This window comes from Plectrocnemia conspersa, unplaced genomic scaffold (assembly GCF_051122295.1).
Source record: "Plectrocnemia conspersa isolate PC_06_02 unplaced genomic scaffold, ASM5112229v1 ptg000005l, whole genome shotgun sequence".
In the NCBI taxonomy this organism is placed as follows: Eukaryota; Metazoa; Arthropoda; class Insecta; order Trichoptera; family Polycentropodidae; genus Plectrocnemia; species Plectrocnemia conspersa.
The window spans coordinates 19,704,771-19,722,871 of NW_028277169.1; the positions used below are offsets into that span (position 1 = coordinate 19,704,771).

General features: G+C 31.6%; 1 protein-coding gene across 15 annotated transcripts in view; it reads left to right on the forward strand.

Annotated features, from left to right (window-relative positions):
* Positions 1–13,084, forward strand: part of LOC148235052 (uncharacterized) — a 398,703-nt gene extending 385,619 nt beyond the window's left edge. For 14 of the 15 annotated variants that reach the window (XM_088185419.1, XM_088185421.1, XM_088185409.1 and 11 more), the window contains 3 exons: positions 1,553–1,677; positions 10,297–10,451; positions 12,579–12,905. In XM_088185419.1, the coding sequence (XP_088041545.1) occupies positions 1,553–1,677; positions 10,297–10,451; positions 12,579–12,771 (473 nt within the window). In that variant the 3' untranslated portion in view covers positions 12,772–12,905. Of the gene's footprint in view, positions 1–1,552; positions 1,678–10,296; positions 10,452–12,578 lie in introns of all 15 variants that reach the window. The other variant, XM_088185415.1, reaches the window with a different exon arrangement.
* Positions 13,085–18,101: the final 5,017 nt, after the last annotated feature.

Consider the following 18,101-nt stretch of genomic DNA (forward strand, 5'->3'; position numbering starts at 1 on the left):
ACGTGTCGTAAACTAATATATTAAATTTTTTTTTTTTGCGCTTTTGATATATAAGAGGTTTTTTATCACGCTAATTAATTGTCCCGACATGGTGTCTGTGAGATCGTAATTAGTAATTACTATATGAGTTTATTTTTGATCGATCATCGCAGCTAACGTTTTCCTAGATTTTCCTAATCTCACGAATGAATATCGTTATGACTAATTAAAATCGAGCTAGGTTAGATATTAAAAAATATTTAATAATGAGCTACTTCAGCTTTTAGATAGTATCATAAATGTATAATAATTTTAATCGTTGATGTAAATAGTTTTTATTAAAATTGTTTCATGATACCTTTATAATTTTGGAGTGACATTTTAATGGGTTAATTTGTTTTGAAAAAATATTATATTTTTGACATAAGTCATTCACTTAAAATATAACAATTTCAAATTCTCTTGCAAAACATTTTCTTTGACTGACAGCTATGTTCAAAGCCAATTATAATGTTGACAATGTAGGTTTGTTATCAAACATTATTCATTGTTCGTACTCATTAAACCTTACTACAATGTATATGATTCACGAATACGTTTTACTCATAAATATTCTATAAATAAAATTGAAAGCTTTATCTCATGCTATATTTTTTATTTTATTTTCGTTGCATTATATACTAAAAAATATTGTGAAAAATAACAAAAAAACAGAGATGTTTACATTTATTTTTGTGGCAACATTCATGCCTCACCCTTCAGATTCGTCTCAGCCGTATTCTTCGTCATTTGCGATATAAATTCAAATAAAATTCCGTAGTCGCAAACAACGTGTGCATTTATATGTATATACATAAATCGCGTCGTGCATTAGTTTAATGTTGCCATTTACAGCGGTTTTGCGCCGAGACAAATGCTCGGCGGTTAAACGGATAAAGCGCGTGACGAATGGAGATGAAGATGTCCGGCTTCCGTCGCTCCAGGCTTATCTCTGACGCTCCCTCTATCTCAGCCGATCTCAGGAATGGAGACAAAGTTGTCGTTGTTTAACTAAAATTGATGCACATGCTGAAAAACAGGCGACGAAGAAAAATTGGGAGACGATTTTCATTTACTCGACTCGCTCACGCCAAACAAGATTCCATTGAACGATGTTTCAATAAGACGGATTTCAGTTTGAACGACTCTGCCAATAGGATTCGATTGAAAATAAAATTTTATAATTCGAGTCGATTGAATAGATGGTTTATGATCTCACGTAAATAAAATGGGAAACTAATGAGACTCAAATTTAGTACCTACTAATACATTTTTTTATATGAAATTATGTCACTAAGTATTAAAAAAATTCAACCTATAAACTTGACAAAGTAATTTTAAATATATATGTCACTAGCAATCTGTCACAGTAAATTATAAGCATATCTGATACTACTGAGATATTTATCTAAAATTTAGTATGTCAGTGAGTTAATTAATAAATAACGTATTGAAGTCAAATAAAATGCTGTAGAAATATAGATCAAATAATGACACTGAACCCAAATATTTTAAAGATTTATGCTTTTTACAGGTGAAATATACTCGAGAAATCTGACGTCAACAGGCACCATAAACTACTTCTACCATCAGCAGTGCACGTGGATATTGGACTCAAATGTCGAAAGACAACTGTTCATCGAGATCAACACGAACCAGGTAAATTTATTCGCCATTAATCAGCACCTCGGAGCGTTTCTAATTAAAATGCATAATTTATTTTATAAGGGTGTCCTATAATTCAAGCCATCCTTAAAACCCTTTCCGCCCCGCGGCGAGGTACGTTTTTCGAAATCGTTTACGAGGGGACATAATTTTCAGTCAAGTCGAGGAAAATCAATTCTCTCCACGACAACGTCCGTGACGCGTTTCTTAATTACTTTTGCAATAAATTGCTTGGCGTAGTTATTAAATATAGACGGGTTTAAAATACATTTTCTTAACTATGATATAATATTCAGATTCACAGTAAAATATTTCCTTTTAACGATTTTAATTATTAAAATTAATTATCACAGCTTACAACTAACGTTTTTTCACAAAAAATATTATCGTATATTTTAATTATTCAAAAATATAATTATTGATTTTTTTATTAATAAAATTTGATAATCACCCAAATTAGTAAAATATTTTGAGAATATGGTGGGATCTTGATCAATTGGTTTTGCGTTGTTGTTTAAAAAGTGGTGGTTAATTACGTTAATTGGTCGTAAAATAAGCTTTAATAGTATTACAGAGCCTTATAAAGAGTGCTGTCTAATTATATAAATTATTTATTAAATTATCGTATTACATAACCAAATATTAATACGACTTAAATATTTTTTTCATGACAGCTTATTAATTTTAAATGCAAAAAATACTCATATCTTGCTATTATAAAACACAAGTTCTAATATTTTTTTTACCTTGATTTGATTCAAAGATTTTAATAAAAATAATTGAATACAGTTTCCATCAGCCTTTAATAAATACTTAATCTTAGTATTTACACATAATGATGTTTTAAGATTTTGATGCTGAAGGGGTGTGACTTTTCAACCAAAATATATGCTGGATGTGATGGTAACAATTTATTCTATAAACATATATAAATTACTACATACATTGAGAAATTTAGATACTACTATGAGGCGGTTTTCGTTGGTGTGTCAACTTGTATTATTATGGGTTGTGATGTTTGTCGTATATATTCATTGGCTCGTCTTTGCTACTGCGACTCCGTAATATCTTTCTTCTGCGTCTCTCACTGCATCTCTAATATGTGACAAAGTATCACATATTTTATAATTCTATTTCGAGACATCTCAAGCGAATCGCAGATGAGGATGTTTGTGAGCCAATTGCATCGCTTCTTAAGGACACACACGAAATCTATTCACGCCTTAAAATAGAAACTGGCCAGGTGGCCACTCTGGTGATTAATAAACAATAGTCTTATACGCAAGATAAAATGTAACATCGATTTAGCGCGCGTCCTTTCGTCTTGAGACGGTGTGCTATTAGGTTAACCATGTATAACCAACTGCACAGTTAACTCTGAGATCATTCAAACGAGCATTCCAAATTATGGACAGTAAATAACCTAAAAATATAAAAGAATGCTCAACGGGTTTACACATCTATTCCGTTAATTACTCGTGAGCACTGAAAAATCTACCTTTTTTGCGTAAAATAAGAGCGATATACAATGCATATATCTTGCGTAAAAACCGCTATTGTATTAACGATATTTAAAAGTTTTTAGTTCCTATTCCACTTCAAGGCGTGAACATATTTTGTTGGTTTTATCATGAAACGATGCAATTGGTCTGCCAACATTCGCATCTGTGATTTGACAGAGACGTCAAGAATAATAAATATAAAATATGTGACACTTTGCTACATCGATAAATGGTTAGTGACGAGCTGAGACAAACAGATGGAGATGGGAGACGTCGGTGGATCATCCAGAGGACATATTATATTTTCCAGCAACACTCAGATTAAGGAATATAACTCGACATTATTTCTTATTATAAATAAACTGTGGCATATAAGTCTCAAAATCACACCTCTTCGGCCTCAAAACCCTAAACAATATTTTAAATTATTAACGCAGTTGTTTGGTCACGAGATCTCTCTATCATTTTTGTGTGATTTTTTTTGTTTTTTCAAAATAATCGAGACCTCTAAAGCAAGGTGAGCACAAATTTACAACAGTCTCAATGAGATTACCCTTGAGCTTTTTTTCTGAAAATTATTTATCTGAAATTACTATATTTTAAAATTAAAAGACACGTCGGTTGCTATCAACGAAATGCGGTTAAAATTATAGTCTCAATTGCATTTTAAAATAATCTTTTGACGTATAAACCAGTTTTATTGCCATGTTACAAAGTAGTATAAAGATAATCATTGATAAAACCTAATTGTGTGGCAGCATTCTAGATGCTTCAAAAGATTTGTTTCTAAAGTCCGTGGGGAATTGTACTGTTTCTTTGCTATTAATCACTGTGTTAGCAAATTTATGTTTATTACATGTAAAAAATGAAATATCAGAAATAATAAAGCATTCAATGTTTCCCTTTTCTGAAAATTGTGGGCCCTATCCGTAATTTTAGAAAATTTTCAGAGTTCTAGCTAAAACTTCGTGGTAATAGATACACTGTAATACACCGTGTGATTTTAATATGTGAGTAATAATATAATAAAATCATTATTGATATTTTTGAACAAAAAATATAGATAATATTATCTTGTGATTTACATGTAAATCACAAAATGAGATCTGGGTCTATGTCTTCCTGTATAATCCATATAAAAAATATAAATGTAATTTAATCTATATTTAGGACATAAACAGTTAATATCCATGGCTAATGGATACAATTTGCTATCCATTACTTTCTTTATGGCTTTCTCGGAAAAAACTGCCACGTCTGCTCTGCGTTGGTTCTGTCAAATTATACAGTACAATATTTTACCTCGATAATTAGCACGCCCTTCCGCCCATGCCTCTGTCTACACAAGATACGGCACTGGAAGCTTTCTGATTTTCCTCAAGGAAAGCAAGGATATCCGCGCACAATGCCGACAATTATCGTGAATTTCCCAGCCGCCCCCACTGAAAAAGGAATCGCACCGTACACAGTAGGCCAATAAATACATCCGGAAGACAAAAAAGAAGGGATATTTCTGACGTTATTTATTTTTAAGTTCCATTATATTTTATTTATGGCGGCCATTTCGGTTTTTCGATGCATCGCTCCCATAGAACCAATTTTCGTAATGGCCAACATAAAACAGCCGCGGCCGATGCTGTTATGTCATACGTACCTATATACGTTTGTACATAGGTATTTATATGTAGATGTGTTCTGTATATCGCATTATACTCTATCCTTTTAATTTGTCTCGCAATAAGCTTCGGTTGCAAAATGTAATGTAGAATAAATTTGGCACCATAAACTGCAATAATAATATTAGTGCTGCAATACATTTAAAATGCATTATGAATTTAATAATATATGTACTATAATATATTTGTGTCAATAATTCAGTATCAATTGTGGATATAACAAAACATTCCAATAATAAACATATATTTTTGCTTCTATTATATAATATTTAAACCATAATAAACATTTATTTCTGTGAAAATGCATTAATAGACTAATAAATAGTTCCTCATTACAAATACTTTTTACACGTCTAAAAGGGAAGGAATCAACGATAAAAATACATCACGAAAATTCTAATAATCTATTCTATGGGCGTCGCGTCATTTTTTCGAAGTTTAAAACAAAATATGTTTTAAAAACTTATTCGCTTCTTTTATATTGGCTACGTGACCCTATTTGGCAATTTACTCGTTGTTGTGTTTTTTCATCGTAAAGGATCTAAGACGTTTATTTTTTTATTTTATTACTATTTGCTACAAGATTGGATTAGTTTTAACAGTATTTAACTACAAAATTTGTTATATATAATATTCTCATCTAGATATTATATATTTAAAATTGATATGAATTAATATGTAGCTGTCCCACAGCAAAATCAAAGAGTACCACTTAAAGTTATACATTTTTTAAGATCAAAATTATTCCATTCTTTTTAAGAATCGTGTATCACTGTGATAGTTCTTAATTATATTTAGTCAACCAGAGTGTGACTTTACAGCCAGTAAGACGCAGGTGAAAACTAGTGAGAATTTTATTAGATTATATTACATATTGCGATAGAATATGATAGGCGAGATATTTTTTCTGAGCAGTGGTGGAGAACCTGGCGCAGGGATGTTGTCCGTGGAAAATCTTTAGAGTTCTGTTTGGTGTGGCAGTGACAGTATTGTGCTTGTATGCTAGAGTCCCTCTCATGATGTGAGTGTCCATAACCATATGTTGTCTGCAGGCGGGCGGTCTCTTCTTGGATTTTATAGGAGTTATGCTAAAAAATATTGCTAATAATGATATAGTTTATAGCTGGTTCAGTATTTATTTTAAAAGGCAAAACGTTAAAATAAATCATGTTTATTCGAAGGTGAATTTTTTATGATTCATGTTGGAGCCATTATAATTTTTCTAATAAATAAAGTCATTGTCGGGCTTGGGTGAGAAAACTTTTCTGCAGATAGTAAAAATACCCGGCATGAATATACATATGTCGCAAATTCTTTTAAAAAAGATAATACGCGCATTCAGGATTGCCATCCAAACAGCCGTTCGTAATCTACTTTAGCTGCCAACGGCAATCTATTCGAAAACTCGCCACTCTTTTATAATTGGTTGTTAAAACAGAATTGTCTATATATACATAGGTATAAATGCGGGAACGCGAACAACCAACGATCACTTCCTCTGACACTTATACTAATATTCACACACTAGGCTAGGCACTTAATAAGCTAGAGGTCTGGAGCCTATGGACGTACCCACGGAAGACTTTACATATAATTAACATACACAAACTATATGTGACTATCTTAATTGATATACAATAATAATAAAACAATATTAAAATTAAAATATAAAATTGGTTAATAGATTTTCAATTTAATAAATTTACATTCGTATTATATTATTTCAGTTGAACTATTACATTGTATAATATCACATATGATCAATGAGGTAAATAAAAAAGTAATACAAAAGTTGCAGTATATAGCGATAAAAAATAGATTTTAAAATTATACATGTTGTATTTTTACATAATATATGGTATAAGGATGTTTAATAGAGTACACATAAATATTAGCTAGACACAAAGAAAATATTGAACTTAAAAGTAGTTTTAAATACATTGGTGCACCATTTGATTTTGGTTAAGCTGATCAATTTTGAAGTGTAGTAAAATACTGAGTGTGATAACATCGTTTCATTGCAAGCAACTTCATAAAAATAGATGACGAGTATTAACTGTGTGTGCATTTGCACGTGAACGAATTTTAAAATTCGATTCTAAAGCTCAACAAAACATCCAGTTTATATACATATCAATGATTTCGAATTCAATCAACATCAATTTCAACAAAGTTTCCCTTTGTCGATGCGCTTTTGCAACGTCCCTGAATTTTTACGTTCAATATATTCCCATATTTTTTGTAGCACTTTTTCCTGTATACCAGCACTAGAATTCGTGTGTATTTATATGCAACGATAAAAATTCCATACAAGCACACGCGATTGAATATCAGCAAGAGGAGCCTTTATATTCGCGATCTGATCCTGTACCGTTCCCGAGAATCGCGTCGAACATACGTAAGGGTCTTCATTTCCCATGAAACAACGTTGTTATCCTCCTTTCTTCTAGTATCCTTTTTATGTGTCTCTGTCGCGTAACAAGTCTCGGAACTATTTCGAAATCGTTTCGCATACGAAGCATATTTCTTCACAATCGGCGATTTGTGCAGCGACATCATATTATGTAGTGTACCTCTTTATAGATAAAAGTGTACATTTTCTTAGCGAATAAACATTTTAAATTTTAAAGAATTGGCCAATAACAAATAAAATCTAATAAAAAAATATCAGAAAGAATTAATAATATCTTAATCGTTTTTAATAATTATATATATATATATATATATATATACCATCAGTTTTTTTTATTGACAAAGCTTATTAAGGAACACACATTGCCGTCTCTTTATCTTGAATTTTGATTATTATTTTTTTCTGGATCTTTTTAAATTCATTAGGTTATGTCAGTGGTTGCAAACTCTTATACGAAATAGGCTGCCAAATTCATTTTAAGATAGAGAGAGAAAGTTCATTTAAAGGAGATCCACCTTTTAGGGATCGGGATGACTTATATATGATCAATATAATTATTAATGTGTTATATTAAATGGGTTAACATAAAACGACTTATTAAATTATAATAATGAATAAAATAATAAATAAAAATTTTCTTAATCGAAGTCAATTTACACTAATGAAACTAATATATATTTATATTATACATATATAGATACTATATATGTAAACATATATTCTCAAATGGTTTATTAGTATAATATTTTTTATCATTTACGCTTTGTATGGTATAAATATATGTATGTGTGTGTTTATATATCGATTTTCCGCGTCGTTCGCAGGGCTTTTAGGGTTGGGCCGTTTCGTTTTAATGACAACCGTGAAAAACGAGGCTCGAAAGTGTACATTGTGCGAAATGGGGCTCGCTTTCTTCGGCCATAACCGTTTTGGTCCGTGGTCGGAATTGCCGCGATAAAAAATAAAGAAACAAGGGAATCTGCCCGTGGATCTGAAGCGCCCTTCCGGATTGGGGTCAAACGGACCCCCGGTCTGTTTCCGCAGCCGGGACGCCTCAATGGGCGGACGGGCTCTGAAAGGCAACCGCTGATGCTATCTAAAAGTGTTATCTGCATTCACCGTTGCACTGGTCTGTAGATGTGTGTCTGCTGCGCGAAGAACGAATGGATGTGTAGATTTACCGTAATGTAGCGAGTACGTGATGTGAATATCTGCTTTTCGAATTACTCTTTAAATAAGGTCTTTTGATGTTGATTTATCAGATGGTAAATAGAAAATAAGGTTAACCTAAAAGGCAAATAAAAATAATTTATAGTGAAAATCTCGGATAAAAATTACACTCACAAGACTGGCAAATAAGCAGTGAGTTTAGTGTTAATGAATTGCCAGAATGTTTTAAGACTGTGAACATCACATCTTCTAATTTTTACACCCATACACGATTCACGAAAATAAAGTTGTATACGTCGCACAAAAATACGATTGTGTGTTGTTTTTGTTTCTACCTGCGCTACAATAACGGTTATTATCGGGAAACTGTAGCGTATCGACATACTTTGGAGAGTTTAGCAAAGGTCGATAACAATTTACATGTATGATATATTATTTTAAAAAATGCAATTAAAAACATTTCAAAAATTAATAAAATATTTTTGTTTTATACTGATACAAATTACATACACACATATAATAGATATAAATTTAAATACATAGAAAATATATATATATATTTTAAAATACAATTAATTATATTAAAAAAATGAAATCAAGGTTAAGTTGGAAGTAAAAAATACCAAAAAAAAAATAAGTCATATATTTATAAAAATCTACAAAAAAATATTAAACAAACAATTAAAGCGTTTTGGTCGTGGGTAGTAGCTTCGATGTTCTCGATTGCGTTAGTTAATGATTTGTGGAGGACGTTTGTACAACGAACTGTACACAGTGACCCTTATGAATATCTCCTTCTGGAAGGCGTCAGTGCTTGTCCTTGAGCGCGTATCATGGAGGTGATCGTACAGGAAGCGAGGCGTAAGACCGGGGTCGAATGAGTTCCTTCAGCTAAGATCACTTACAACACTTAGCGGATCTATACCCAAACACCATCCTCTACAAGCTATCCTTACCCGCCAACTACCAAATCCACTCCAACCACAATATCTTGTTTATACATCAGATGCATTATTTTATCATTAATAACTAGTTCAATTCAAAAGCATAAACCTAGGGATAATTTTAAGGGAAAATAAGAAAAAAGTAATTACATAATGGCAAACAAACCTTTGGGCAGCTTTCTTTGGTTTCGCTCCAACAATACTATCACTTTCCAATGATGTAAAAGAAGTTGGTAGTTCAATTTCAATTTTTAAAAATGAAAAATTGTAAGTGATCGAATTGAAAGATAGTTTGCTTTTAACTGATACATTAAAAATTCGTACTGCAATAGTGCATCGGCATTCTTTTTGTGAATGCAAGCGCGTAAGAATATTTATTGTCTCGCTTGTTCTTGTTGAAGTGGCAATGCTTATTTCAAGGTTCTTCGTCTGTGTCACAGCCGGCTATAAAAATAAATATTTCGGCCCATTTCGCACAAAATAAATAAATAATAATATTTGTGTAATCACAGTAACATGTTGTCAACTCCTACCATATGGTTGGGTTAGTTCCAGAGTCCGTGTGTTTTAGATACAAAGTGAAAGATGAGACGTGACGCTCACTGCTTTAAAATCTCTAATAATATCATTTTGGCAGTTGGTTTAATAACCGTTGTTAACAATATATCATCAAAATTCATATTATACATAAGTTTTCTGTATATCCTATAAAAAAATCAAAGGTAAAAGCATGCTCATATTTTAAGGTATCATTGCAATCGAAAAAATTTAAAAAAATAATAACTCGTGTAATTTCAAACTTTTTTTCGTTCAACCCCGTAGCGAAGCACTCTTTGAATAATAATGGCGATACATTAGCGATGCGAAAGCCTTTCTCGTAATAAATAATTTTATTATATTTTTAACAGTCACGTCCGTGCGGTGCTTGGAACATTTCCATTCATGAATATTCAGCGACCGCCGAGGAGAATCATCACGCTGGTAATCTTCTGCACACCTTCTGTCCAAGAGACACGAAGAGGTCACTTAACCTTCCGTGGAGGCTTAACACTGTCGTAGTCAGGTAACTTTTCTTAACATTTTTTTATTTTATATATATATGTATACATCTGTTCTATATTTATAATACCAGAAAAAGTCCTCTTAAAAAATCTGATATATTTCATCTACTTTATATAAAACCAAAACTTCATGTCACTTTTTACATTATTTAAGCGCGTTTTATAAAGAAAAACATTACTTATAAAATAATTTATAAATCAAGGAGGAAATGAAGCAAATATTGCAGAGTTTTAAAGCTCTTTTAAGACTTTGATATATCGTATATTTTAAAAGAACAAATGGATTAGAAAATGCAAAAGCCACAGTCATAATTTGCAAAACTGAAATTTATAACCAATACTTAGTAATGCGTTTTCGTTTTAAATGTGGAAACATTTAAGTAACAGGAATGAATAAATCCACTATTTTTTTGTTTTACGTCATCTTTTGCGTGTATCAAATTTAAAATTATCTAATAAAGATCTAAATGTATAACGAGAGCTTTTGTTTAATCGCACTATTGTTATATAATCACTTTTGGTCACAGTAATTAAAAGAGTTTCAAGAATATGGTCCGCAACAGATTAATAGTTCATAAAGAACCCAGTGGCGTAGCTAGGGTATGAGCGATCTTTAAAATTGCTTCCTCCCCTCATACATTTTTTGCAGGGTCATAAAATCAGCATTTCTAAAGATAATAAATTGATTATTATTAAGCTCTTGTTATTCGTGGAATTATATATGTTTTGGTGCATTCAGGGTTAAGAACCACACTAGACGATCCCATCGCGAATATGCCGCCCCCAAGCAAATACCACCCGGGGCGGCCCGCCCCCACATAGCTATGCCACTGAAAGAACCTCATATATACAAACAAAAAATGCACCTTTATGCTAAGCATGATAATAAATATGTACGCCTAATTCTAAAAACGATTTTATGTATAATAATATTTTTTAGAATCATCTTTATTAATACCGGAATAGCGTTGTGCACAAGGCGTTGGATTGATAATTCAAATACTGAGGATTCAGGTCCCGCAGCAGACCCAAATTTAAATTTATAAAAATACACTTATAATTTTATTTATAAAAATGTATGACTGCAAGCTGTAATTATAGTTTATAATTAACAAAATAGCTGTCGATGATTTAAATCTGATGAAACACTATCAACTTATGTGTTTATTGTGTTTACCCCGTTGTAATAGATTGGGCTCACACCTGAAAAATTACAATAGGAAGATAAAAAATATGAAATACCACAGCGATTGAATTTGAGTCTACTGCTCTTTTTTCTCGCAATAAATAACTTAAAAATCAATTTATCAATATGTATGCTGATGATCTAAAAGTATTTTCACAAATGCGAATTCGTTGTCTTTTACGATTCATACATTTTGAAAATTATCTTAAAGCAATTTAGTATGCACATTACCAAATTTTGCTATCATTCGTCGAGGATGCTTGACTTGTTATGCGAAACGCGTGTCACTCCATTGTCTGAAATAATAAAGAAGCAAACTTTTTTTGTTGTTTGAGAGAACTGTTAAGAATGTAATTAGTATCGTAAGCGTTGGAATATAATTCATTGCATAATCAATAAAACACAATCTAAAATTTCTGGTGGTGATATCGACAATCTGTCGACGCTCGCCAATTTTTTACAGCGTGTGTAAAGTTCCCTAGAGAGTTACGATTGCGTCCTTTATTCTTACCGCTGCAGTTAGAACGTTAACACTCGTAAATGTTGCTCCTAAGCGAGCCATCTAGCTTCTCTATGAGCTCGGTAGGCAAAGTAATGTTTTCCGCAATCAATTTAAGCGGGAAAGTTGCACTTCTCTTTTATGTGCTAGGGAAGCATTGAAGAAACTTGTTTTGAAGCCTGTTCATAATAAATAAGTATATAATCAGAGAACGCTGGTAATTGAAACACAATTTTAAAATACATGTTAATTAACAAGAGCTACAGTATCAGGTAGATCAAAAAAATCAGGTTAATTGCGGATTTTAATCTGGGCTGATAATCCAGGTAATCAAGGTTTAATCCATTGATGTATAATTAAACTAAAGTTGATTAATAATCTATGTAATAGGTATGAACATGTATAATTAATTATGATATGTAATAAATTGTTTCAATTTTACAGAGTACTCTCCATGACTCGCACGGCTCCCGTGTATCACATTAGATGGCGCTCCAAACCAGCCCTCGGGGGACCCGCCCCTGCTGCCGCGGCCTCGGCGCCCCAATCGGCGCACTTCAGAGATATCCAAGCAACGGCCGCGTTCGGTTTCAGTGTCGCGTTCATCACCAAGTTACTATCGAATATGTTATCATAGTTCACGGCGATTGTTCGAAACAATAATGTCTAAATTAATCGATTAGGTGAATTAATAATACATAAAAAAAAATAAAAAAAATAACGAACACAATCAAATCTGAATATATTATACATATTCGCATCAGATAAAACACAGCACGAATTTATTTTGATCAACGTTACTTTGTAATGTGACTTTTGGCCTAAGATTTGCTTTGAAGGCCAATGGATATATTGTAATAGGTGTACATTTGAGTTTATATTTTTTAAACTGAGCTTCTGAACTAGCAGTTATGCAAGATTCTCTTGCATTATTTTTTAAACGCAAAAAATATTAAAATTAATATGTACACCAAATATATTTTTAAACGTTTTTCAAACACTGTATAATTAAATTAATAAAACGAAATAAATACTGATTATTAATTATGTTAGTTGAACGAATTTTTTAGTAAATCAATTATATTTTTAAGCATCAGCTAACTATTTTATGCATGTATAAAATAAATCAATAAAAAAACATTCAACACACACCTTTATAAGCGTGTAAATATTGTTTAAATAATGTTAGTGAATTAATTATTGAAATTTTTGTACACCATAGTGATAGTATATATAATATATATATTTATTAGGTGAATGCGCAAATATTAAATTCAATGGATTGAATTTGTAAAAGTTGTTGAATGATAATTTTGTTGTTATTATTATTATAATTATAAATAAAAATATATAAATTCTAATAGATTTTTCCGTTAAGTGTTACATTTGAAACGTATCTTCTGCAAATTGTATAAATATATTTATGTACATATATGGTTATATACAGGGCCGATCTAGGGCGTTGATTGTGATTTAAATAAAATGCTTAGATTGCACCAAAATCCTTAGTGCGGCTCTGTATATATTTGTATCGAACTGCAAGGCTTATTTATTCTTTACCGATTTTATTTAAGACTGTAAAAAATAAAATAATATCGAACACTTTTATTAAATTGTTTTATTTAATTGTGCTATTTTAACATTTATTATGTTTATGTTTATTAAATCTTCCGTTGTAACCTGACAAGCTTAATCCCAATGCGTGACAACAGACAAATCTGTACCAACTTAGTAAATCAATCAGATATAATGAATACCTACAAGTAATTATTAACCACCAGATAAAGTCTGGGAAACGGTGACATCTATATTATTAATTATAAGTTATTATATGCTATACAATCTTATAATCAATAGAACTCACTGCAGCTGAGGCATTTTTTTTTATAAATAATGCATTTTTTTATAAATAAAAATTTGAGTGCCGCTGCCGGGGCTCGAACTCGCAACCTCAGAGTTACTTGTCTGAGGCATTACGGACTACGCTATTATGTTTTACTTAAAAATATTGTATTATTTATAAACACAGACTAATAATAATATATTTATATTTTAAAATATTAGACTAATATTTTACAAGCTATAATGCTTGCTGGCTAATCGCATATATGCAGCGATCATCCAGCCAATCGCTACAGTCGCTTCGTAGAATGGCGAAATTAGTCTACGCCTTTAGAAAGCGACATTCGCTCGTCCTTGCATTTTCAGAAATGTCACGGATGTAGTGTTTTATGATATCCGTAACCGTTTCGCAACAAAGGAGAATATCTACAGTAAACTCGAGTTCTGTGTGGTCCCTGAAATCATTTACGCTAGTGTTGTTTGTCTCAATTGTTAATGAATGATCGTTTTTGGTCATAGTCATTAACGTGAGTTTAGGGTTTGAGATAATGACCCTATCAAACGTGGTCATCTGTGTGTTGTTGATACAAACTAAACGAACTGTCGGTGTCTATACAAATCCAATGCAATTCAAGTACCGTCAACTTCGTAAAATATGGCTAGCAGATACACTAATAACTTCAGCTATTTAAATAATGACCGTAATGTAAAATTCTTATAAGAAACGTAACAGACAAAAATCTAACTAAAGATTGGGGATCATATGGCCAAAAATTAAACGACCGTGAGAAAGCACATGTCACATATATACATTAAAAGTCCAACAAACAAAAAGTATATTAGTCTTAACGAATTGCTGATATGTTCAAATGTTATGCCGACAAGCTAATTGCTTGTTGATTAAAGATTTTGAGGGATCTACACGCAATGATTCTTATAAGAAAGCCTATAGAAATAAGCAAATATAATTCTACCCACATCGCAACTGGTACAGAACAAAATAATCTCTTACATGTCTACCAGGCGCATACATAGCGCACATTATTGACTTCCATTCGGTATTTATTTCCATTGGACTTCCATTCGGAATTCATCTCCAACAATAATATTGATCAATGACTTCAGTCAGTATCTCTTGACTTGTAACACACAAGAATTCATCTAAATTTGCATTTATAGAGCTACGCCAAGCATCGGTCGAGACTAATAAGACCAAAATTGCAGCCGCTTCCCTCTTCACGTAAATCCTGGTTCAGATACGACGTCCAAAATGCAGAGATGCCTGGATTTTACAGATGCAGACAAGACTAAATAAACATAACAACATGAACAGACGCTTTGATTACTATCAAACTAAGCAGCTCAATTTTGTTCACACGTACTGCTAATATCAAACAACATAATTTTCCTATTACGTTACAGTATAATTTTATCCTTCTGACGGGTTAACATAAAATAAAAAAATATATAATGCAATATGTTATTGTTTTCGTCAAAACATGGTTGCTAAGTTTATTGTTTTGATAGCAACGAGATATTATTAAAATTTGTTCATTAAAACAAAACATTAAAATTAATTCATAATACACGGAAAATTTTTCTCCGTTGTTTTTGAGTTATTATATATGTACCATATTATATAATTTTAAATTTAATGAGTTATTTATTTTTTGTGTTCAGTGTACACCACAGTTTGCTGCATTTCGCATTCCCTATATATATAGTATTTTCAAGTTATTTTCTCTAGGGACTATTAGCAGTCCTGAATCGCCAACTTTCACAAACCCACCATGTATATAAGTTATGGTTCATGTTTTCTATATCCGAGAGAAATTTTCAGCTTAAGGTAAAAGCGCTTCGCGTCGTCATTTGGCGGAAGTCCAGCCAAATCCGGATTGTTTCCGGTGCTGGAACACTCGTTTGGACAGTGCATGTGAAATTCTGCAGCGGAACTTTTACAAATTACGGCATTACGGTGATATAGATATATAAATCCATCCGGTGGATGCACACTCAACCGTAGAAACATACGTTTTGCGGATCTTGTTGCGAAACTGTGTCGCAATAGCAATCATGAGTAATTGCAGTACAGATCCATTTAAAGATATATTTTTTTCTGCGAATTGTGGCTTGGTAAATATATTTTTAAATGGTTGTGCAACATTTCTGATCGCATTGTGCATTACGTTTTATCGGCGTTGCATTGAAGCACATTGAAAAATACAATTTTTATATGTATTTAAAATTAACTTAAAAAACGCATTTCGATACAATTGACTTGAAGTTTTAGTATGGGAGATCTAGCGTTGCGTGTAAGGATCGCCTTGAATATTTGTACAATTCTGTTTAATTTTCAAAATCCATCTATAGTACGTAATTACATTTTTGTATATTTTCTAATTTTTTAAAAATGTATTTCATTACTGTTATTTTATTTTAAAAAAGATTTTTTTTTAAATATCACAGCATCTAGTGTTTCATATTTATAACTTATTATTTTTATTAAGTTTAAAAAAATAATATTAAATACAATATTTAATAAATATTAATCACCAAATCAAATATTATTTATGTGTAATGTTATCAACAATGTATATATGTATATATTGTACTCACACATATGATTTAATCATTAAAACATGATTGTATATATTCTATGAAATTGAATAATGACTGTCAACACTTTTAAATTAAATCCTAATAAATATGTTTTTTTTAAATAATAGATTTAGAAGTATAAAGATTTTAGATACTATAGAAAACTTTAAAGATTACTGTAATAGAAATCAGACGTAATTGTTCATAATAATTTTATTTCAATGTTGATAACAAAAAAAATATATTTTACAAAAAATATATATAGTTAATAATTTTATTTTTAAAATACAGATAAATTAAGAATATCATTTGAGAAACAAAAAGCTGAGGTTTAATAAAAAAATATAAATAAGAATAGGGGAAGAGATGCCGAAACTTCAACCGTCAGATTAAAATTTTGTTTAAAATTATTACTTAAAAATGAATTACAAGAGCGGATAAATTTATTGTTTGTTAAAAACTATTATGCCTGCACTACACTCTCTGGAAATTGTCCAAGGTTGGCCAAGGACGGAGAATATAGTGATTTACTTTGGGGCTACTTCGGTCGAGTTCGGTTCTGCCCGCTCTAAAATCTCTCGGAAGTTGTCCGAGGTTACCGAGAACGGGAGGTAAAGTGGGGGTAATTCAGTCGACTTGGTCAGAGCTGCTTGTGAGATACTTCACCTTTTGCTCTCTCGCGTGTTAAATGACGAGAGTGAGAGAAAAAATGATATGGTTTTTCGCAAACTGAGATAGAACTAGTAACTCAGTTCAATTTCAGTATGCGCGTAGGCGTTCTATGGTCAATACGCATGTTGAGCGCTGCATCGTGGTCACGTGGTCAAGTTATGATACCACATGCTTATCGGGGACTTCAACAAACTCTTATTGACATCTTTGAATATTTTAGGGCACCAAAAGGGATTAATCATATTTTTGATAGTATATTCTTCTAACAGATATTGTTATTATATTTTTTTCATATAAAATTAAATAATTAGTGGTACTTGATTTTGTTAAAAAAAATCGTTTCGAAAATCCTTATGTATTTTCCTAGATCGGTTTATATAAATGTCACACCATAACGAATTATTATTTAGAATCAATGGCGACAAATTCTAGGATAGTCACAGATGTGGTGTTCGTATTCTGAAGTATCATTTTTATGCCTTATGGCACTTTGCAAAAGCCGACAAAAATTTTGCGTAAATTGAATATTTACGACCGAAAAGTTTTTACTGATATTGTATTGGTGAGTGCCCACACAAACTTTTATAATTATCAGTAGCGTAATTTTAATAATATGACAATTTAAAAATTGCGATTATTTGGCACATATGCCAGCTGTACGTGACAGAAGCCGCCGTCCGGACGGCATATGAAATTTGCGGCAGTGTGGTCGCTTACTCGAAGTCGTAGGCTCGGCCGACTTCAATTGTAACTTTGGTACGGACAACTTCCAGAGAGTGTAGTGCAGGCAATATGGTTGATAAATTTATTATTTTTTAAATATTCGTACAATAACTGATAATGGATAAATAACTT